General features: G+C 48.4%; 1 protein-coding gene across 1 annotated transcript in view; it reads right to left on the reverse strand.

Annotated features, from left to right (window-relative positions):
* Positions 1 to 24,805, reverse strand: part of XYLT1 (xylosyltransferase 1) — a 355,532-nt gene that overhangs the window by 156,212 nt on the left and 174,515 nt on the right. The window contains exon 3 of the mRNA XM_055409561.2: positions 2,236 to 2,746. Within this exon, the coding sequence (XP_055265536.2) occupies positions 2,236 to 2,746 (511 nt within the window). The remainder of the gene's footprint in view (positions 1 to 2,235; positions 2,747 to 24,805) is intronic.

A 24,805-nucleotide genomic window follows, 5' to 3' on the forward strand; every position in this document is an offset into this window, starting at 1 on the left:
TAAACCTTTCTACTGTAAAGAGAGTATAGCAGAGATACACATTTCCATCTGAACACTTTAAAATACAGATGAATTTGAGGTAAGGGTTGAAGCTATCCCCACGGCACCTCGCCCAGAGTGGGCCCCATGAAGGGTTTGCCATGACCTTTCCAGGCCTCTCTACCCACTCACCCACGTGGCCACCCCCGACCTGATCCATACCCTCCATCCTGTGACCGGGGGTCAACAGAGAAGCACGTGCGAGGGATGAGGAGCTGAATTTCAGCTCAAGTTCAGCCTCTGATTGGGTGACCTTGACCATAAGCCTCCTCCTCTCTGGGCCTTGTTTCTTGTCTGTCCAGTGGAGAGATGGAATCAGGATCTCTCTAGAGGTGACCCAGTCCCCTTTAACTTGGGAGCCGTTCTCACCTCGCACCTCCTGCATCAAGAGGGATGCGGGATTGATGAGACATCAGGCATCTACTTGCCTGGCCTCCAAATCCTCTGATGCTGGGGGAACCGAGGGCCCTCTGCTCCCACCCTGCCACCCAGCCCAGCTCTGCAGGTGGCTTTCCTGAGGCTCTGACCTTCCGTCTGGACACCAAGACAGACCCAGCACCTCGTGGGCCCACTCCTCTTCCACTCATGGCCCCCTGCTGCAGCCAGGTCTCCCCATCTGTCCTCCACACAATGAGCACTCGTTGATATTTGAATTTAGAAGCAACAGGAAGTATTAATATTTGGAACCCTTGGTCGCTTAGTGAGGGACAGTGGGGTACCCCTGGCACTGACTGTGGCCAATAAGAACGAGGGGTGAAGAGCAAATTGCGAGTGGACCCCCAGGGAGGGCTGAGTGGGAAGACCCTTCGAGTACTAAACGCAGGGCGCTCCCTGAACAGATAAGGAAGCTGGAAGCAGAGAGCCGAAGGCACTTTCCCCGTGAGTTCCTGGGGAAACCTGAACTAGAACACACATCGCTCCATTTCCAATGCATCGCTCTCTGCTCCCAGTGACATCGGCTCTCTCTTCTTTTTAGAGAAGTCTTTTGGATGCCGTCTGATGGAGAAAGCCATGGGGCGGACTAATTCACAAACTACTTGGGATGTAAGGTCTTCTATAAGAAAAAGAATATCTGCTGACCTGCAGTGAGCTTGTGTGTGTGGCCGTGGGAGGCGGGGAGGGCGTGTGGATGTGGGTAAAAGAGCACTGACCCCCATGAGTTACCTGTAGCCGGACGGTGGGAACATGAAGGGTCTCCCTTCTCCAAGGTGGGTTTGAAATTTTCTGCCATACCATGTCTTTTTTTTTTTTTCGATTTTGAGAAAATACGACCTCAGCCAGGATGGTGGTATCTCTATCTCAGGATGTCTCTACCTATATTGTGAGGCCTCCTGCAAGCCGTAAGACCTGGGGGAAGTTATTTTATGTCACTCAAATGAAAAATGATATGCTCCTGACGACAGTGATAAACCTCACTGGGCCACAGATGAGACGAGCTGACCGAACGCAAATTGCCTGTGCCGTGCCCAGGACACAGCGAGAGCTCAGTACCTGCAGGCACTGGAAAAGGTGAAATGAACCAGCAAGGAACACATATCAGTGGTGAGAAGTGAGATGCTGAAATGTCCACACTGGAATACTTGACCTGTGCAGAGCCATTCCCTCATGCCCCCGGTTTCTGAGGACCCTCCCCTGCGCTGATGAGCGTCACTCTTAACAGCTCTGACCTCGTACCGCATAGCAGCGAGAGGTCTGATTTATCACTGGTCATCAGCATGGAGAAGAGGGCCCAGTGTGGGGCAGGAGGGAGGCTGGTGGGGGTTGGGGGATGGAAGGGAGAAGGAAATAAGGAAGGAAGAAATTGTAGATGGAGGAAAACGAGAAAGATGTTTTTTCAGAGCCTCCAACGTCAATGCAACCAATAGATCCTTTCAGATCCTATTCAATCATAGCAATATTCATGTCAGTTTTAATCCCCATATTCTGCTGAGAGAGAAAACAATCCGTATCAATACCATTGCCACCTACACCTTCCACATTAGCCCTGATTGCGTTGTATTTTATCTTTTGTCATGAAGGCAACTGGTTAACGCTGCAACAAAAGGTAATATGATGTGGGGACACTTCCACGCAGGATTCTGAAATTCACAGGAAGGTCCAAAACAAATGATCTTGTGTCTAGATTTGGGGTTTGAAAAATAGGGCAGTCGCTCAAAGAAGGTCTGAGGACGTGAGCAGAGCGGGGCTGGGACTTACCTTCAAGGGGGCAGAAGCGAGTCACCTTCTCAGGCATCAGCAGCCCGAGCTTGTGACGGCAGAAGGTCTCCCCGATCTCCTGGCGGCAGTGCTTGGACTTGGAGCGGGACAGCGCAGAGATGGCCTCCTTGCCCGAGATGTCGCACCTGAGGGGCTGGTCAGGCTTGGCCTCGGGGGAGCTGCCCCCGCTCTTGCGGCCGTGGGGCGGTCGGGGGGCATCCTTGCCGCGGCTGCCGTTCACCGCGACCCTCTCGCCGGGAGGCAGCACCTCGTTGGGACCTTTCCCCGGGGATGGACGTCCCCTCCCTTTCTGCTCCTGCTCCCGCTTCCTCTTCAGAAGCTCCTTCTGTCCTCTCGGGGGCTTCTTCGTCAGCTCGGGCTGGTGCTTCTGCTTCTGAGTTCTGGGTGCAAAGTTGCTGTTGTCCACGTTCTCAAAATCCTTGGGCACTGAGTTTTCATTGTTGCTGTCTGTTCGCACTTTCTCTTTCGGCCGGTGAGAGAAGTAGCCGTCCTAAGAGAGGGACAAAACACAGAAGAGAATCTTGACTGAGCCATCAAGCTAAGCAGGTGGGCTCTGGAGGATGGGGCACGTAGGTTTGGAGGTTTGAGCCCTGGTGTCACACGCCCTGCCTTTGCTATGGGCTTCACCTTAGACTTCATGTTAGATCTTTCTCTTTGAACTCCGTTTCTCAACCTGAAATACAAGATGTTCCAACTAGAAAATAAAACTTTTGCGATCTCTAACGTGCTCGGACTATGATCCTCAGTGCTGTTATTAGCCACATACCCTTTGCATGTAAGTCTCCTTGAGTGTTTCTGCCACTGGAATCTAGACAGTTTTGTTTTGAGTTTCCTGTTTAAATTCCAGCAGGAATGATGGTTAATGGCTAGCAAAGCCATAATAAAGCTATAAGGGGAGAAAACATTGATAGGATAGTATTTACTTTCCATTGTCTTTAAGACATGCTCCTAGATCTATGCCCATAAGAGAAATGAGACCATGCCATAGTTAATTCTGGAGGGGAGACATCACCAGCTATCTCGGCGGGAATGTGTCCTTTATAGGACAATCCTTACAATGAATCCAAGACTTGGTGACAGTTTTGTGTTTGAGCTTTGACTCTTGATGCTTGTATCTGGAGTAGAACTGATTAAGTCATCCGGGACAGGGTGGGTCAAGAGAAAAGGCAAGAGTCATTTTTGAGACAATGAGTCTTTCCAGGAAGAGGGGCACCTGGAACTCAGCTTCTCCACGGTATGTGGGCCCTGGCTATTTTGAGCTTGGATCAAATGCACTGGTCAACTAACATCCTGCATCATTCCCAAAATATAGCGCTTCTGTTTAGAGCCCATTACGAAGGCCTTAACCTGAAAGAGAATCCACTGGGCCAAAGCTAGTCAGTCAGAGGGGACACAGAGGCCACGGAGAATTGAGGCTAATTGACTTTTTAAATCCATTGCTATAGTAACACACTGGCAATGAGTAGCAATCCTGAGGGCAGACATCCTCATTCATTTTCCTAAATGTGACTATTAAAGGTTCTCAAGGAGGGCGGTGGAGGAAGAGAGCTGTGGAGGCGGTGCTGCTGCCCAGGAGGGGCTGACGTGCGGCTGACACTGAGCTCATCTCCTCCTTTAGCAGTCCTGCAAGCTATTGTCTGCCCTGAGCCAAATCCTCCATGCCATTTGTTTTTGTAAATAAAGTTTTATTGAAACACAGCCATGCCTATTCATTTATAGGTTGTCTATGGAATACACAGAAGAACTGTACAAAAAAGATCTTCACGACCAAGATAGTCACGATAACGTGATCACTGACCTAGAGCCAGACATCTTGGAATGTGAAGTCAAGTGGGCCTTAGAAAGCATCACTACGAACAAAGCTAGTGGAGGTGATGGAATTCCAGTTGAGCTATTTCAAGTCTTGAAAGATGATGCTGTGAAAGTGCTGCACTCAATATGCCAGCAGATTAGGAAAACTCAGCAGTGGCCACAGGACTGGAAGAGGTCAGTCTTCATTCCAATCCCAAAGAAAGGCAAAGCCAAAGAATGCTCAAACTACCGCACAATTGCACTCATCTCACACGCTAGTAAAGTCATGCTCAAAATTCTCCAAGCCAGGCTTCAGCAGTATGTAAACCGTGAACTCCCAGATGTTCAAGCAGGTTTTAGAAAAGGTAGAGGCACCAGAGGCTGGATCATGGAGAAAGCTAGAGAGTTCCAGAAAAACATCTATTTCTGCTTCATTGACTATGCCAAAGCCTTTGACTGTGTCGATCACAATAAACTGTGGAACATTCTGAAAGAGATGGGAATCGCAGACCACCTGACCTGCCTCTTGAGAAACCTTTATGCAGGTCAGGAAGCAACAGTTAGAACTGGACATGGAACAACAGACTGGTTCCAAGTAGGAAAAGGTGTACGTCAAGGTTGTATATTGTCACCTTGCTTATTTAACTTATATGCAGAGTACATCATGAGGAACGCTGGGCTGGAAGAAGCACAAGCTGGAATCAAGATTGCTGGGAGAAATATCAATCACCTCAGACATGCAGATGACACCACCCTTATGGCAGAAAGTGAAGAGGAACTCAAAAGCCTCTTGATGAAAGTGAAAGAGGAGAGTGAAAAGGTTGGCTTGAAGCTCAACATTCAGAAAACAAAGATCATGGCATCTGGTCCCATCACTTCATGGGAAATAGATGGAAAAACAGTGGAAACAGTGTCAGACTTTATTTTTTTGGGCTCCAAAATCACTGCAGATGCTGATTGCAGCCATGAAATTAAAAGACGCTTGCTCCTTGGAAGGAAAGTTATGACCAACCTTGATAGTATATTAAAAAGCAGAGACATTACTTTGCCAACCAAGGTCCGTCTAGTCAAGGCTATGGTTTTTCCCGTGGTCATGTATGGATGTGAGAGTTGGACTGTGAAGAAGGCTGATCGCCGAAGAATCGATGCTTTTGAACTGTGGTGTTGGAGAAGACTCTTGAGAGTCCCTTATACTGCAAGGAGATCCAACCAGTCCATTCTAAAGGAGATCAATCCTGGATGTTCATTGGAGGGACTGATGCTAAAGCTGAAACTGCAATATTTTGGCCACCTCATGTGACGAGTTGACTCACTGGAAAAGACTCTGATGCTGGGAAAGGTTGGGGGCAGGAGAAGAAGGGGACGACGGAGAATGAGATGGCTGGATGGCATCACCGACTCTGTGGACATGAGTTTAAGTGTACTCCGGGAGTTGGTGATGGACAGGGAGGCCTGGCGTGCTGTGATTCATGGGGTCACGGAGAGTCGGACACGACTGAGCGACTGAACTGATCTGATGGTCACTTTCCTGCTACAACAGTAGAGGTGAGTGGTTCCATAGAGACTATCTATCTGGCCTGCAAAGCTTAAAATACTTCTATCTGGCCCTTTAAAAAACACTGTGCAGACCCCAGTTCTCCAGGACAGTGAGTTTAGAAGGTTCCCCTTCTCTGGGTTTGGTTTGCTTGCCCTTGTCTCCAATGTCCCCATTTGGTCCAGCAATGTGTCTGCCCACTTCTTACCTTTGTTTCATCTCCCCCAGCATCAAGTACCAATTTCAAGAGTCCATAGGAATGAAAGTAATATTAAGATACCTCGTGGCCATCCTGTAAGTTGATACTTTTATTCTCATTTTGAAGGTACTGGCATCAATGACCCATCAAGGTAACCCAAGAGGTTGGTGGTGAAGCTGGGATTCAAACCGGATAGGTCGCTGACTTCTGCCCTGGGCCATGAGATCCACCAGCCACTTTCAGGGAGCTGCAGAGCCCTTCTGATCCCCCTTACTCTGTCCCCTTAAGCATGGCAGCCTGACTCCCCTCCCATCCACTCTCACCCAGCTAAACAGATCTGGGACAGGCATGTCATCTCCAAAGAGCCGTCTCTAGGCTGGCCAGTGGCCATCAGGTGTCAGGAAGTCACAGAAGAGGGAGGGACAGGAAGGAGGGGCCACATAGCAGCAGGGTGGCAGCGGCTGGAGGCATGAATAGGAAGACTGAAACAAGGAGACTCCAAGAGAGTGCAGTCTGTGTTCCGTCGCAGAGAAGCTGCTGGTCCTACATGGGAGCCGACCTTACATGCTGGTCCGTAAAGGGGAACTTCCTGTTCTAACACCTATTTCCGGCTTTTCTTACCTCCCGCATGTATCTTGTAAGAAATCCCCCTCAAGTAGGGGTCATGCCTCTGTTGTTGAAACCTAAACAAACTTCACTGCTATTCCTCTTTTCCTTCTTTCTGTCCAGAGACCCTTGAAACATCTCAAGCAGCCTCTCAGATGAATTCTCTGAGCTGTCCCTGTGAGCCAGTCACCATATGCTGCTGATTCACAGGTATTACTTACTGCATGCTGAAAATCACCCCCTAAGGGGTACCCCCTCACTATTTTACAGAAAGAGGAGCCAATGTTTGCTTGTTGCTTTCACTCACTTGGGCATGTTATCAGGTGCCAGAAGTGTGCTAAGCCCATCCATGTGATAAATCATTTAACCTTCAGAAATAAATTCTGAAGTAACAGAGGCAGATACTACCATTCTCTCATCTTACAAACGAGGGGAAAAAAGCTTGGGGATATTCAATGTTTTGTCTGACGTCATTTAGGGAAGGCTGTGAACTTGCAACTGTCTAATTCTAAAACTTGTTATAGTTTTGTGCCTCTTCTGTTCAGCTGAAAGGTCAAGGGCAGAGCATTTAGAGTCCCCTTCTCTGGGACAGAGTGGATGGGGTCTTTGCACACATTAGCCTAGTTGGAATGGACTAGATGGGGGGATGGTATTCAATAAAGCTCTTGACAAATATTCCAGTTCTCTTCCTTCCAGGCACATGATAAAATTGCACTTCCCATCCCCTGCAAACGAGGCACAGCCAAGCAACTTGCTACAGCCAAGACAAGTGACTGGGGCCAGGCACATTTTGCCATGTCCCTTCTTCCCTGGTAGCATCCAGCCACACTCCTGATGGTGAAGGCCATCTCCACCATCTGCAACTCCACCAACCCTCCATGGGCAGAATAAACCTCTGCGGAGTTCTGTCCCTGAGGTTCGGGGATCTTTGTTACTGCAGCACGGTCTAACTCATCCTGATTAATACAGGAGACAGCTATCTGCTTTCTTCCTCTTAGCTGACCTCGGATACAAGACCCAATTTCATATTATTTTTTGCCTCTAACAGCCAAAATATCAGTTTGATAACATTTGCTGTCCAAGAACGTAAGTTTAAATTCTGTCGCGAAGCCCATTTTCTAGAAATTAACAAGAAGGCAGAGAGTGAGCAGAAACCCCCACAGCCACATGTATCCATCATCAAAAACATCCTAAGTACAGTTCCTGGGTTGTTCTCTTTCCTTGCTAACTGACGATCACCAGTTTATTCCCTGAGCAGAAAACCTCCGAAAAAATTTCAAAATTTCAAAAGCTCACATTCTCTACCACTTTCTGGCAGAACTTCTCTAAGCAACACCAGACATAGGAAACACTGCAATCAATGAAGCTAATCTGACCGTCAGAAAACAGCTGGTTCCTCTGGTTAATTGTGACATCAGGACCAGGGGCCAGCATCAGTTTTAACAGGACTCAAGATTAATAAAGGTTGTCCACTCAGAGACACCCACACAACAGGGTCTGTCAGCTCTGCGTGACCCCATGGCCTCCCCCCTGGCCCCAGGTGCTACTCAGCTGTCAAGGGAAACCGAAAGATTTCAGTGTAAGAGGAAAGGGAAATATTTTGTCTCCTGGCATGAAGAGCTCACAGGTATTCGATAGCTTCCAGAAAAGTCACTGAGGCATAGTCAGTGAGAATCAGGCATCACTCAGGAGCCTAAGATCTCGGTCACGCTGAGTCAGGGCTGTTTTCTACAGCAGCTGATGAGTTCTCCAACACCTTCCCCCAACGGTTTTCTTTCTTCTTTGTTGCACACTTTATTTTACTGTGGTGAGAACACGTAACAGGAGATCTACCCTCTCGGCAAACGTGTTAAGTGTCCCATACAGTCTTGCTGTCTACAGACACAAGGTGATACAACAGATCTCTAGAACGCATTCACCCTACACCACCAAGACTTCATGCCCGTTGATTAGAGATTCCTCATTTCTCCCTGCCCCGGCCACCGACATCCTACACTCTGATTCTCTGAGTTTGATTGTTTTATTTATTTAAAATTGAAGGCAGACTCTTTTTTTTGGGGGGGAGATGCCACATAGCATATGAGATCTTACTTAGTTCTTCAACCAGGGATTGGATCTTCACCTCCTGCAATGGAAGCACAAAGTCTTACCCACTGGACCACCAGGGAAGTCCTGAATCTGACGGTTTTAGATTCTCATTTAAGTGGATCAAGCAGCATTTGTCTTTCTGTGTCCAGCTTACTGCACTCAGTATTAACATCCTCTGGGCTCCCCTGGTGGCTCAGATGATAAACAATCCACCTGCAATGCAGAACACCTCAGTTCGATCCCTAGGTCAGAAAGTTCCCCTGGAGAAGTGAATGGCCACCCACTCCAGTATTCCTGCCTGGAGAATTCCATGGACAGAGAAGCCTGGTGGGCTACAGTCCATGGGGACATGACTGAGTGACATTCACTTTCATCCCTCTTTTATATCAGCATCCTTGAGGTTCACCCATGTTGTCACATATGGCAGGATTTCCTTCTTTTCTAGACTGAATAATATTCCTTTGTACAAACACACTACATTTGCTCTATCCATTTATCCCTCAATCCTTCTATACCTTGGTGAAGTATCACTCACTTTCCCCTTAACTCTTCACCTGCTCGCCAAGAGGCTAATGGGTCTCGGTTTTTCTCTCCTTCCCTGGAGAATCAAGATCCAGACAATCAAGCCCAGGTTCCCTTCCCTGTACAAACCAACTGTGGGAGGTTTCCAGGCAAACACATGTGAGATAATCATCATACCTTTAGCACCCATGTCCCCTTAAACTCTGGCCCTTCACGCACCTGGTGTCCCTAATCCCCTCGAGCACCCAGTGAAGCCACAGCATGAGTCCTAAAGAAGGAGAGGAAACTAAGGCACAGGGAAGTGCAATAACCTGACCAGGAAATGAAAGTGATGCTGGAAGTGATGTGATCCAAACTCTGCATGCCTCGGTTTCCTCATCTGGAAAATAGGGATTCGAAAATAAGGCATGATGGGTATTTGGTGATGATGAATGTATATAAAACTTCCAGAATGTGTCTGTCTGCCACACCCAAAGCAGGAAGAAGGACAAGCAAAGAAGCTTCCCCACTGATTAACACTGGACCTCCACTGTCTCACCCCGATGGTCTCCACCTGGATGACAGATCAATTATTATTTCTTCATGATGATCTACTAGCTGTGTCCCTTTTATTCTTAAGCAATCCAACACTCTCACCTTGGGTTATTTATGCAAATGCAACCCTTTGACTTATTTTATTTTAATGTACTTATTACAATGATTGCACATTGAAATGTTCGCATGCGAGCTCCAAAACTCTTAATTGCTCTGCTGTTGCCTTAACTCTAAGCTGCTGCTAGAATCCATTTTTATTCCAGAGAAATAATTAAATGCAATAATGTCCTCCACTCCCATTCAACCTTGGGCATGTTTAGAGCCAATTTCCATCAGATAGAAATATGCCAAGCACAAGATGGCTTCGAGAGGTGGTTTACGTGACCCAGGCTGCTGTGCTGGAGACACCTGGGTCTGCCTCTGTCCTTCCTGGTTCTCTATGGTTCAGACTTCAGGATGGATTTTTCCTTGCTTGATCAATTGAATCCCACCCCCCGCCACACCCCAGTCCTGTTTCAGAGTGGAGGTGGGTTCTAAATGCTCCACTCATTGATAAACCTTTGCTCTTATTTTTGTGTAGAAAGGACACCAAACAGGAAAGGAGGAGACCCGGGGATCTGTCTTGCTTTAGCGATTGTCAGATTTTCTCATCTATAAGATAACAGGTCCTGTGTGGTGCTGCTGAACACTCTCTGAGTCGACCATTAATCAATACAATTGACTAACAAAGTTCTGCCATTTCAATCGTTGAGGAAGAGCTGATGAATTTCAAGAGACCTGGGACGGAGGGGAAGATGGGTGCTCCTCAGTGCGTGGTCTTCTCCCCGCGTCGTCCTGTGATCGTCTTCTCCAGGAGCTCTTTGACCTGGGATGGATGATCTCATCTCCCTGTGCCTCAAACTCCTCATGCATCCCAGGGGCTGAGGCTGGCACCTCTCTCCCCACACCTGAGAACCGACGGAGCGCAGTGACTGACACAGGCGAGGTGCTAACGAAACATGCACCTGTTAGAAAATACGCCTATAGTGCCGACGCTGCCCCAGGCTGTTTCCAACCCTTCTGCACCAACTCACTCATTTGATTCCCATGAGGATCCTATAAAAGAAACGCTTATTATTCTTCCCATGTTTTGGATGGGAGTACGGAGGTTCAGAGAAGTTAAGGGACTAAATCCAGCTCTAGGAAATGGAGGAGCCAGGATTGGAACCCAGGCAGTGGAGGTCTAGAGGCCACACCCGCCGACACTGCCCGCTTCTCGGCAGCTCCGAGGACCAGGGAGGGTGCCAGAGGGGAGCCCTGGGCAGGTGCATCGCGCAGGCGTGAGGGCACCCATCCCACTTGCTCACTCATCACCACCCGTTTACGGCTTCCGTTCATGCCATGTGGACGCACGGCCAGCTGAGTAGCTGTTCGCTGGTGAACTCAGTGTCTGAGGCTTCATTCCCATCACCAAGGTGACCAGGGCCATTGAGAGGGACACTTGGGGGAGAGGCCTGCACCTGCTTCCAAAAGGACGGCTGTGCCAGGGCAGTCGCACTGTGCATAGCTGCACCCAATTAGGACATGCAATTACCCCAGCTGCCAATGCAAACAGACCTCACAGAGGCCCCTCGCTGGCTCATTCGTATGCACAAAGAGTGGCAGGGCTGGCCAGCACTTAGAAACTCGGGGGCCTCGCTGGGCATGGGCAGGCCAGGCTTTAATAAAACCCTCAATAATAAGCCTGGTGTAATTTAGCAGATTTAGTCATGTTGACGGGATTCGCAGCTTTGGGTGAGGAGGGAGGGAGCTGCATGGGTAGCACTGGCTTGACGTGGAATCCAGCCTCTGCCCCTTAACTCTGAGATCCGGGGATAGGAGCTTAGTCTCTCAGGGCCTCAGTTTTCTCACCAAAGAAGAAGGGGTCGGAAGATCTACTTTGCAAAGGTGAGGGAGAGATTAAATAATAGGGCACACTCATATTTAATTCTAGTTAATAACAGGACATTTAGCATGAGGCTTGATACATACTCAGCACTCAGTTGACATTTTTAGCTGGTGCCCCATCACCCAGTGAGTAGACTTAAGCCATCTGGAAGGGCAGGGTGAGGAGGTAAAGTGCAATCAAGTCCATCAGGCCTCTGCCACTTGCTCACTGTGTGACCCAGGGCACAGTATCTAACATTGAAAGCCTCAGTCTTCCTCTCTGTAAAATAGGCATAATAACTAGTACCTGCCTAACGGTACTTTTACGAGAGTTCAGAGTTAACACGAGTAAAGCACACAGGATACAGCCTGCTGCTGCTGCTACTAAGTTGCTTCAATCGTGTCCGACTCTGTGCGACCCCATAGACGGCAGCCCGCCAGGCTCCCCCGCCCATGGGATTCTCCAGGCAAGAACACTGGAGTGGTTGCCATTTCCTGCTCCAATGCGTGAAAGTGAAAAGTGAAAGTGAAGTTGCTCAGTCGTGTCCGACTCTCAGCGACCCCATGGACTGCAGCCTACCAGGCTCCTCTGTCCATGGGATTTTCCAGGCAAGAGTACTGGAGTGGGGTGCCATTGCCTTCCAGGATAAAGCCTAGACCTGAATAAGTGTTAGCTGCTGCTGCTGCTGCTAAGTCACTTCAGTCGTGTCCGACTCTGTGTGACCCCATAGACAGAAGCCCACCAGGCTCCCCTGTCCCTGGGATTCTCCAGGCAAGAACACTGGAGTGGGTTGCCATTTCCTTCTCCAATGTGTGAAAGTGAAAAGTGAAATTGAAATCGCTCAGTCGTGTCCGACCCTTAGCGACCCCACGGACTGCAGCCCACCAGACTCCTCCGTCCATGGGATTTTCTAGGCAAGAGTACTACAATGGATTAAATTGGAATTAATGCTTACAGTGATGATCTAATGAAGTGGTTCTCAAAGTGAGCTCTGAGAACCCCTGGGGGGACCCTTTCAGGTGATCCCAAAGTTCACTACTTTCATCATAATTTGAAGATGTTATTTTCCTTTATTCACTCATCCTCTCACACAAGCACACAGTGGAGTTTTGCGGAGGATCCGTGATGTGTGAAATCGCAACAGATTGAAAGCAGAAGCAAATGTGAGAATCCAGCTGTCTTCTATTAAGCCAGATATTACAAAGATTTGCAAAAATGCAAAACAATGCCTCTTCTCACGAAATCTGTTCTGGTTGTGTAAAACATACGTATTTTTCATAAAAGTTTTTACTTATACAGACATGTAATGAGTTATGATTATTTTAAGTAAATCAATAAATAACCATAGTTGAGAATGCCCTAGTTTATATTTCAACATATAACGAATAATTGATAGATACAACCTACATAAAGAAAAGCTCAGGGGTCTGAAACAATATTTGAAAATAGAAGGGGGTCCATGGAGACCAACAAGTTTGAGAATTGCCGACATAATACAGACTTATCATCTGAAATACCTACTCATTGAGGAAATAAAAAGTTGAAGACCTTTTTATGTTGGGTTTTTCCCTATACAGCAGGCCTGTGGGTTTGTATTTTACTTGCATACACGATAAATACACACACGGGTGGAAATCTAGGTCAACTGGAAATGGAGTGATGATAAATAGTTTTATAGAGAGAGACAGAACCCTAAAGCCCCAGGACACCCTCTGGGAGGAAGACTGACCTGCTGGCAAAGATGCTCCCTTTGACCAAACTCTAGCCAAGCCCCTCTGAGCCGCTTCTCAACATGGCCTCAACCCTGGCCTGTAAAGACTGGAGCAAACACTAATATCGTTCCTGACAGCTCAAGGACACAGCCCTTGGATGATTCTAGTCCCCTTCTAGAGCCTGCCTGAGTAAACAGAAGGCTGCCAACAGAATCGAGTTTGCTCCAGCTAACCCCCTAAGACAGGGCCCCAGCATCCCTTCCAGCCCCTATGCAAGGGAGAGGACTAGCTTGGAGAAGCGCCAGCCGGCAAACCCAGATGAGTTTCATGGGGTTAGGGCCCCCCACCCTCCTCCTGCTTTCTCTCCTTTCTCACTGCCCTGACTCTGCTCAAGCCCTGCTCACCCCCTCACTATGCTCTCATGATCCCTTTAAGAGACCAGTTCAGTTCACACTGGACCCGTTCCCCTAGGGCAACAAGATCTCACCCGTTGAAACCTGTCCTTACGGCCTTGTTTATCCCTGACACTGCCCAAGGCCACGTGGCCTGGACCTCAACTCCGTACTGCTGTATCCTTGGGGCCAGCACAGGAGTCCAGACTGGACCCAAGATGTCTTTCTAGCCCCACCAGGAAGGTGTGACAGTCACAATGAACAACCCAATCTAGCTTTGGTAACAAAGCCTTCTGGATTTCTCCAAGATGGACTTTCTCAACTGTGACATTAGGGACATCTGGGGGCAGGTCACATCTCTTTGTGGAGGTTGCCCTGTGCATTCTAGAGTGTCAATCGGCACCTGTGATCTCTCCCTATTAGATGACAGTAACACTTGTGTGAAAACCAAAAATGTCTCTAGACATTGCTGGACATACTCTGGGGGCCAAAAATCACCCTTGGTGGAGAAGCATGGCTCCACTGGCATGTGTTCCAGAGACCCCTGCTGGCAGCCTCAGTGGCTCAAGCCCTGCTCCCATGTGGCAACAACAGCCCCAAGTGACCAGTCCAAGTGGACAGAACAGGAGAGCTAGGCCAGGGAGAAAGAGATGGCCGCAGAAAGGGCCCAGGTTAACTAAGGAAAGGCTGCTGGAGGTAACAGGGAGGGGCTGGAGGAGATGGGGAGAAACTGCGCCTGCAAGGGGGGAAGTGGGAGGAGGGTTAGACTCTCCCGCTGGAAATGGGGTCACCCTGAAGAGCGGGGACGTTCATCCAAGCAAGTGGCTAGTTCCCAGGCTGCTGGCACATCCCTAATTTAAGTTGTTGTTTAGTCACTAAGTCATGTTCATCTCTTTGCGACCCCATGAACTACATAGCCCTCCAGGCTCTTCTGTTCATGGGATGTTTCAGGCAAGAATACTGGAGTGGGTGGCCATTTCCTTCTCCAGGGGATCTTCCTGACCCAGGAATGGAACCTGTGTCTCCTACAATGGCAGGCGGATTCTGTACCACTGAGCCACCAGGGAAGGCCCCCAAATTTAAACCAGAGGTCATAACTGGGACTTCATGGTTGTATCAAGGGGTTGGTTTGCTTCGTACGGGGTACTCATGTCTTGGTTGATAGTCTCAGCCAACATTTCAAGGTCTAGAGATTCCATCTTAAAAATTGGATTTCCACCCTCTCTTGAAGCAGCAAGAGACCTGCCAGCAGAGGGCTGGGATTCTGCGTGTGATGACCGTCTGGGACTGAGCAGTGGCTGGTAGTATTGAGAAGGGGCAGCTGCTCTACAGATCATCACAGCTCTTGTCCAACATGGTGCAGGTCCCCTTACCCACTGCACGTTGTGAGCCTGCTCAAAGCCAAGGATCTAGGACTTTCAAGTAACTCAACTTCAGAGCCTTGCCTCAAAGATCTCAAGAGTCCTTAAGGAATCCTTTTATTCCAGGGTTTTCCACAGAAGTGGGACTGCCCCTTGAGGGGTGTTCTGAAAACATGTGCCATTTCAGCTGCCACAATGACTGTGGGATGTTCCTGGCAGAGAGCGACAGGGGACAGCAGATGCCTAGCAATGCATATTTCCAAAGCAATGAAGAACCATCCCACATCCTGCAGGACTTCTGAATGTCTCTACCCGTCACGTGGGCAAACAACTGGTTTTTAATTATGCAGGTCAGGAACCTCATACAAATTTACATATATGACAGACTACTTTTGAGTGCTTTTAATATAACTGAATTTTCCAGGAAAGCAACTATCTTTAACTCAAGGGGAGATCTTACATCATTCAGAATTTTAGCATGATTTTTAAAAAATCCTGTCATCAACAGCCACACGAGCTATGTCTGTAAGTTACCAACAAACACACCTGTTCTCCACCTGCATTTGTTAATTGTAATTCTTGGTGAGTCAACATCTGGCACCTGATCTTTTCATGGGTCTTCTAGCCCCTCGACACAAAGGGAGGCCCGTCAGCCGGCAACATCAGTATCCTCGGGAGTCTGTTAGAAATGGAGCTTCTCAGGCTCCCGCCTGGACCACTGAATCTGTATTTGAACAAAATGCCTTGGGGGTTTGTCCACACATTACAGTTTGGGAAGCGCTAGTCTGGAGATGTTATACCTGGTCATTTACAGAACAAAATACACATTATTTTATTTCAAATTACTTTGAACACATTTGTTATATTATTATCAAGGCAGTGTATTGATCTGTTTCAGAGCTGTGAGTGTAAGCAGGTTGTAACAAGTATGGATTTCATTTCATGATAGATAAAAGGAATTATTTTAAAAGATTTATTGCATGAAGAGGGGCTGGGTCCGACAGGGTTGAGAACCACTGGTTTATTCACCCTACATACTTTACCTGGGTGCCTACTCCCTGCCAGGCATGGACAAGGCAGAGGCGAGGAAGGGGAATTAAGACACGCTTCCTGTTGTTGGTGGAGTTCCGACACAAGAGAGGGAAGTGGGAGTGGACATCCAGTATTTTAATACAGGACGAGAGCGAAGGGAGGCAGAGTGGCGATGAATGTGTGCCAAGGGTTTCATCAAGAATCCAAGGACAGCGGAGGAGGTTTTCACAAAGAAAGCAGTTTTCCTGCCCGAACTTCAGAAGAGAGAGCACGTTTAACAGGCAGACAGGGAATCACGGGCAAGCAAGCCCAGCAAAACTCAAATTTAATAATAATAATGATAGTAGCTAACACGTATAGAACATTAATTCCAAGAAGTGCACTAACACTTGACACTTGATTATCCTTAAAAATTCCAGAACAATGTGTTAATGAACTCAGTGGGGGAAAATATATCTCTATATCAAATCTGCACATTGAACACTTTAAATATCTTACAATTTTATTTGTCAATTAGACCTCAATATACATACCTGATTAAAAGACGCTTTTTAATTATACCTAATTAAAAGACACATGCTCCTTGAAGAAAAGCAATGATAAACCTAGACAGCAAATTAAAGAGCAGAGACATTACTTTGCCGACGAAGATCTGTCTAGTCAAAGCTATGGGTTTTCCAGTAGTCATGTATGGATGTGAGAGTTGGACTACAAAGAAAGCTGAGCACCGAAGAATTGATGCTTCTGAACTGTGGTGTTGGAGGAGACTCTTGAGAGTCCCTTGGACTGCAGGGAGATCCAACCAGTCCATCCTAAAGGAAATCAGTCCTGAGTATTCATTGGAAGGACTGATGCTGAAGCTGAAGCTCCAATACTCTGGCCACCTGATGCGAAGAGCTGACTCACTGGATAAGGCTCTGATGTTGGGAAAGATTGAAGGCAGGAGGAGAAGGGGACGACAGAGGATGAGATGGTTGGATGGCATCAGCGACTCAATGGACAGGAGTTTGAGCAAACTCCGGAAGACAGTGAAGGATAGGAACTCCTGGTGTGCTGCAATTTATGGGGTTGCAAAGAGTTGGACATGACTTGGCAACTGAACAACAACACAGCTGACAAAAAATCGCAGAACAACTCTTTTGGGTAGGTACTATTAGCATCCTTGTCACGGTGAAAGGGCTTGTTATGAAGCTATGAGCCACCCAAGATGAACAGGTCACAATGCAGATGTCTGACAAAAGGTGGCTAGATAGCATCACAGATGAAACGGACATGAATTTGAGCAAACTGTTGGAGACAGCGGAGGACAGAGGAGCCTGGCGTGCTGCAGTTCGTGGGGTCCCAAAGAGTCGGAGACAACTTAGCGGCTGGACAACAACAACAACTAACATTTGACAGGTGGATGTATGGAGGCACAGAGAGATTACATGCTCCAAATCACACAACATGGGTATAAAACCGACACTCTACTCCCCAGGGATGTTAGCAACCAGCCTTGGTGAAGTGGCCCATGGGTGCCCAAAACAACCCCTAGTGGGTGACACTACCTCCAGCAAAGACAATACAAGAAAGCAATCACCAAGTGGGCTGAAATTTAAAGAAGAGAGGGGGCAGCAGGCAGAGGGTTACTTGAAGAGCTTGAGTCCTTGGCGTAAAGTCCTCTTGCCTTTCTGCTTTGTCTCCCTGTTCAGTCACTCGGTTTTTGCGACCCCATGGACTTGCAGCACACCAGGCTTACCAGTCCTTCACCATCTCCTGGAGCTTGCTCAAATTCATGTCCATTGAGTTGGTGGTGCCATCTAATCATCTCATCTTGCCATCCCCTTCTCCTCCTGCCTTCAATCTTTGCCAACATCGGGGTCTTTTCCAGTGAGTCAACTCTTTGCATCAGGTGGCCAAAGTACTGGAGTTTCAGCTTCAGCATTAGTCCTTCCAATGAACATTCAGGACTGATCTCCTTTAGGCTGGACTGGTTTGATCTCCTTGAGATACCAAGGGACTCTCAAGAGTCTTCGCCAACATCACAGTTCAAAAGCATCAATTCTTGGTCTTCGTTACTTGAGGTTAAACTCAGTTCTGTACTGCCCCAACCCCAACATGCTATCTGTCATGGCTTCATTTCCCTACACACCTTCCGTGAGCCTCTTGTCCCAGCTCCTGGGAAGCACTCCTTGTTGTACCATCTCCTGTTTGTGCTCTTCTCCCGTTTGTGCTCTTCTCCCATCCTGATCCTCTGGGGAAGGGGCCCTTGAGGAGACAAATGGGCCTCCTGCTGATGAATCAAACTCATCCTTTGCATCTGCCAGGTCCCCCAGGCCCTCCCCCTGCCTCCTGCCACAAGTGGGTAATGAATGACCCACTTGTAAGCTCATTACTGCAGAGTCTCTGAAGAAATGTAAATGCTCGCGGAGCCAGAGAGATAAATAAGGAAAGATGCCTGTAAATAAATAAATATATATGCACTTATACACACACACAAACCCCATTAATTTACACCATCTGAAAGTCAGAGCCATTTGGGGTGGGGACAGGGAGCAAGGAAAAGGCACCTAATATTCCCATCCATGTGATTTCAGGGCTGAGCTGCCAATAAATTATCTTTACTATGCAGAGGTACAAATGAATATGCTGCTGTCATCTCCCTAAATCTCCTTTATGAGCCTGTGCTTGCCTTGGCCCACCCTCCCAGGGATGGGGCCTCCACGCAAAGTTTTATGGGCTAAGTTCCCAAAGAAGGTTTGCCTGTTTGTGGGCCTAACCCTCAGCAAACTGGAGAAGCCCCACTGACACCTCCTGTTTATGTGAGGGTTCGGCATGCTATGCAGAATGGCCCAGGTGGCTCAGCCGTAAAGAATCCACCTGCAGTGTAGGAGACGTGGGTTCGATCCCTGAGTCAGGAAGATCCCCTGGATGAAGGCATGGAAATCCACTTCAGTATTCTGGCCTGGAGAATCCCATGAACCGAGGAGCCTGGCGGGCTATAGTCCTTGGGGTCACAAAGAGTCAGACACAACTCAGTCACACAGAATGGCCACCTCCGTTGGGGGCTGTGGATGGAGGTGAGCCCTCTTTAACACCTTTGGAAAATGACCTCTGCCTCCTGGCCTGAGGGGGCTGTGCTTCATGGGGTAGCATGTGCTATTCTTAACCATGCTTCTCACAAGCCCCTGACATTCTCTGTCAGGCTTCAGGGCAGAAAACCTCCTCACAACCAACTTTTGAGTGTCCTGTTCTCCCCTGAAAGGAGAGTTCTGGTCCCTCCCTTCAGAGGGGATGTGTCTGCTGTTCATCTCTCACACTGTGCTGAGCCAAAAGGGGGCAATGGGCAATCATGGCCCCTGGGACATGCTGACGTGTTACAGAAACGTGCTCTGAGGTCACTCTTCTGAATTTGAAACTTGGCCCTGCCACTTGCTAGCTGTGTGACCTTGGGAAAGTTAGCAAACCTCTCTGAGCCTTGGCCCTTCCTATGTAAAACAGGTATAACAATATCTAAGCCTCATAAAGTCAATGAGAAGATATATCAACTTTGTGCAAAAGCACTGGTCAAAGCACAGAGAATGGAAGGTAAATATTACCAGCATCATTTCATCCCAACTTCTATAGTAACCTTCTGTGGTGTATCCATTCATGTGTATTTACTGAGTGCCAAGGATGTGCCAGCCACTGTCCCTGGCAGAAGTACTGTGTCTATCATTAAGATCTGGAGACACCTGCTCTTATGAAACACACATTCTAATAGAATGAAATAGACAAGCAACTTACCAATGACTCAATAAAAAGAGAAAAACAGATGGGATGTGTTGCAGATATAATGCCGAGTACCTATTATGTTTTATCCACCCATTTTATTTAATTTTTGATTAGAAATTTTATTATTTTTTAAAATTTTATAATGGAGTATAGTTGATTTACAATGTTGTGTAAGTTTCAGGTGTACAGCAAAGTGACTCAGTCATACATAAGCACTCATTTCAAAGATGAGGCAGCTGAAGCTGGAAGAGGTTCTCTAAGTAGGCTGAAGAGCAAGGCCAGTCCAGCCCCAGAGAGTTGGGAAAGCGAGAAGGGGAACTGGAGCAGGGCTGGGTGCACGGGTGACCGGGGAGAGGGCTGTTTCTGCCTCCTCTTGCCCCTCCTGCTTTAGAGATGACACTCCTCCCCAGAACACATGCCATCCAGGTGGGAAAGACGGTCTGCTACTGGACAAGTTCCTTATTCAAGGGGCTGCTCAGTGGACGTTCCCTGCAGATGTGTCCTGACTTCTCAAGTCTGGCTGGAGTCAGACAAAGGAGCTTCCCTTTATCCTCAAACGACCCATGAAACAGACCCAGTAGAAGGTGGTTCTGGGAGACCCGATGGACCACAGTCGTTCAGGCCACTAGATGGCTCTTTCCGTGAACTTTACAGAGTGCAAGCTACTAGCTGCACCAAGGTTCTGAAGACAGGCTGCCTTCTCTCTGGATGGGTCTCTAAGAAGTTTTTCTCAGTCTTCAGCCTCTGGGGGGCCCTCCAGGTTCTCCTCCAGTCTCCTGGCTCCTTATTTTTCCAGGGCGGGTCACTTTCCTTTCCCTCAGGCATTATACCCATTAGGATTTTTTCACACAAGAGGAGTTTGAGGCAGCAAGATAGGGACTTCCATGATGACTACTTAATCCCGGCCAGATGCCCAAGTCACTGCAACTCCCCCAACAAAGCAGGCCCTGCTCACCTCCCAGCATCCTGCTCCGTCCCCTCCCAGCTGTCACTCGCTACCTGGGAGATCCCCTACATCTTACCCCTCAGTTAATCTTCACACTGATTTGTTTTTTTTTCTTTTTTGGTTGCACCTCGTGGCATGGGGGATTAAGATCCCTGACCTGGGGTTAAATCCATGCCCCCTGCAGTGGAAGCTAACCACCAGACCCCCAGGGCAGTCCCCATATTGGTCTCTGAGATATTAGCATCCACACGTGACCTAAGAGCAAACTGAGGCCCAGAGAGGAGGTCACGTGACTCACCCAGAGTCACACGGGCAGGAAGGGATCAAACCCAGGTTGGTCTGACTCCAATGCTTGTGCTCTTAACCTCCCAGCCTTCTCTCTCAAGCATCCTAAGTGCCCGAACTTGGACCAGGCCAACCGTGAACTTTCCCCTCCTGGCTGGATCTCGGGAAGAGAGCAGAATATTGTCTGTTGAACCCACACTCCCACAGTTGAGAGTGGGAGAATCCAAGCTGACACGCAGTGTTCAAGGTTTTACGATGCAACCCCTGCCGCACAATGCACCTTTCATCACTGCTGCTTGGGCAGCATTTTCCATGCTGTCTCCTAATCAATGTTCCCAATAGCCTTACATGGAGAAGGCAGTGGCCACCCACTTCAGTATTCTTGTCTGGAGAATCCCACGGAGAGAGGAGCTTGGGGCTGTAGTCTATGGGGTCACAAAGTGTTGGACACAACTGAGCGACTAAAGAACAACAGCCTTACAGCGGGCAGTGCTGCCCAGCTGCACTCAAGTCCAGGGCCTCAAGTACTGAAGCAGACTTCCTGGGTCCCTGTGCCATTTCAAAATGCTGTGATTTGGGTCAGGCTTCCCAGCTGTAACCACTCCCAGAATTGGTATGAGGATGAAACAAGTCATTGCTGGGAAAGTACATAGGACAGAGCTGAAAACATAAATCATCACTGGGAATAACACTCCTGCTAGTCGGAGGATATCCTTTTTGACAAATGAGTAAACAGAGGCTCAGAGAGGTAAAGGCACTTGTTCATGGCCACACAGATTGAGGATTTAAACCACAGTGCCTGCCACTGGGTGGCTTCCTAGATGAACCCACCTGCCAGTGCACGTTTGATACCTGGGTCAGAAAGATCACCTGGAGGAGGGCACGGCAACCCACTCCAGTATTGTTGCCTGGAGAATCCCATGGACAGAGGAGCCTGGTGGGCTACAGTCCATGGGATCACAGAGAGTCAGACACGACTGAGCGACTAAGCACAGCACATACAAAAAGAGCTAGCAGTTTCTCCAATGGCTGCAATTTCAGATCCACCCCGGGCTCACTCTCCATGCAGAAAATGGCTCAAGGAGTCAGCTTCCTGGCAGTGTCCAGTTTCATCCACCAGGGAGATATTGACTGAGTTGGTATGAGCTGAAGCCAGAGGACCAGAACTTTTCAAAGCTCCCAGGTGATCCCGATGTGTATCCAGAGGTGCTAATGCCCAACTCAGTCCGCTCCAGCCTCAGGTCATGTTGCGAATCAGGCAACCTGGCACTCTCTGGACCCTATTCACCATCATTCTGCAAACTGGGGGTGCTGGGCTAGGACAGTATGTTCCAACACCTTCCCCATTTACTTATTGATTTTAATTGGCTACCATTTAAATGTCACGTATACTACACGTATACTGTGAAAAGTTGATCACCATAAAAAGTGAAAGTGAAAGTCGCTCAGCTGTGTCCAACTCTTTGCGACCCCATGGACTACACAGTCCATGAAATTCTCCAGGTTAGAATACTGGAGTGGGTAGCCTTTCCCTTCTCCAGGGGTTCTTCCCAGCCCAGGGATCAAACCCAGGTCTACCCACATTGCAGGTGGATTCTTTACCAGCTGAGCCACAAGGGAAGCCCAAGAATACTGGAGTGGGTAAGCCTATCCCTTCTCTGGCCCATCTTCCTGACCCAGGAATTGCCCGGGGTCTCCTGCACTGCAGGCAGATTCTTTACCAACTGAGCTATGAGGGAGCTCCTCAAAATCTGAACACAAGAAAAAGGAAACAACGTTATCCCACCCCTGGCTAGATCAAGTTGACTGCTTAAGGCTAGGAGCCCAGGGCTCACTCTGTTGTAAAGGGAGGTGTGCAAGGGTTGGGTGCTAAAATTCTGCTATCACCAAGCTGAGACGTTCTCATTGGTATCATCAAACAGATTTAAGGACTGTGGAAAAGGCATTCACTTTCTCCCTAGATGAATCAAGGTTGTGTAAGTCTACGGAGTGTCCCAAATCATCCTGGAAGGACACACCTATCTTGGAAAAACATGGGACCAGTCAGTTCCTTAGGGTTTCCTAGGTGGCACTAGTGATAAAGAACCCACCTGCCAATGCAGGAGATTTAAGAGATATGGATTTTCGATTCCTGGGTCGAGAAGACCCCTCTGGAGGAAGGTATGGCAACCCACTGCAGTATTCTTGCCTGGAGAATCCCCATGGACAGAGAAGCCTACAGACCATAGGTTTGCAAAGAGTTGGACATGACTGAAACAATTTATCACGCAGCCAGTTCCTTATCACATCGATGCTCTAGGATTCTACAGGTCTATAGGCCCTACCAGAGATCGTAGGAAAGGGAGTGAAGTTCCCCCGCCCCACCCCCCGCCAAGAATCCAAGCGTAGGGATGGATCAGGAGACCTAGGACTGCCTGCAAAAACTCCTCCTCCCTAATCAGGCTATCCTCCTGCCCACAGCTGTTTGAGGTCACTTTCTTCTTCCCAGGAACAACAGCGGCAATAAGCAGCACTTACCACATGCCAGGAGTCCTTCTAAGCACTTTGCATGGGCTAACTAACTTAAACCTCCCAACAGCCCTTGGAGGCCAGCATAGTCGGCATTCCCATTTTCTAGACCACGAAACTAAGGCACAGGGAGGTGAAGTGGCTTGCTGAAGACTCACCTCAGCCTGTAAGTAGCAACTGATCACCACACTGCAGCCCCTCCCCTAAGGGCCAGGGGCTACCCGCTGTCCTGTCTTAATCCCTCTACAGCTGTAGCTGCTTCAAGGGAGCCAGGGGACAGAAAGAGGAAAAACGTTTTTAGAAATTATTTCCGACAGGCGACCAGATACTAAAATAACAACATTTGGTTTGTCTTGCTAGCTGGAGGCAAAAATCAGCTCAGGTGGGAGGAGGCAGCTGCAGGCAAAGCACAGAAGAGGCTGCCTGGCCCTGAGTGGGTCCAGTTCTGTGAGGGGCACGGGGACCTCTCATTGCCCCCTGAAAGGATGCTCTGGGAGCCTCCATCTTGGAGCTCTCCAAGGAGGATGGTGGGGGAGAAGGCGCTGTGTCCTTAAGGGTGTCCGTGTCAAAGTGGAAACTCCCAGGGGGCTGAAAGTTGTAAAACTGTAGCAAAAGGGATGAGTAACATAGGTGGGGGTGGGCATAAACATTCTTATTGAAAGCAAGAATTAGGATTCACGGCACACTTTACTGTGGGGCTTCCCAGGTGGCTCAGTGGTGAAGAATCCACCTGTCAATGCAGGAGACTTCGGTTTGATCCCTGGGTCAGGAAGATCCCCTGGAGAAGGAAATGGCAACCCACTCCAGCATTCCTGCCTGGAAAGTCCCATGGACAGAGAAGAGTGGCAGGCTGCAGTCCATGGGGGTCGCAAAGAGTTGGACACAACGGAGCAACTATTAAAAGACGCTTACTCCTTGGAAGGAAAGTTATGACCAACCTAGACAGCATATTAAAAAGCAGAGACATTACTTTGCCAGCAAAGGTCTGTCTAATCAAGGCTATGGTTTTTCCAGTGGTCATGTATGGATGTGAGAATTGGACTATAAAGAAAGCTGATGCTTTTGAACTGTGGTGTTGGAGAAGACTCTTGAGAGTCCCTTGAACTGCAAGGAGATCCAACCAGTTCATCCTAAAGGAGACCAGTCCTAGGTGTTCATTGGAAGGACTGATGTTGAAGCTGAAACTCCAATCCTTTGGCCACCTGATGCGAAGAGCTGACTTATTTGAAAAGACCCTGATGCTGGAAAAGATTGAGGGCAGGAGGAGAAGGGGCTGAAAGAGGATGAGATGGCTGGATGGCATCACTGACTCAGTGGACATGAGTTTGGGTAAACTCTGGGAGCTGGTGATGGACAGGAAGGCCTGGTGTGCTGCCGTCC

Source organism: Moschus berezovskii, chromosome 27 (genome assembly GCF_049115385.1).
Source record: "Moschus berezovskii isolate FMDL1 chromosome 27, NW_MosBer_1.0, whole genome shotgun sequence".
Classification (NCBI taxonomy): Eukaryota; Metazoa; Chordata; class Mammalia; order Artiodactyla; family Moschidae; genus Moschus; species Moschus berezovskii.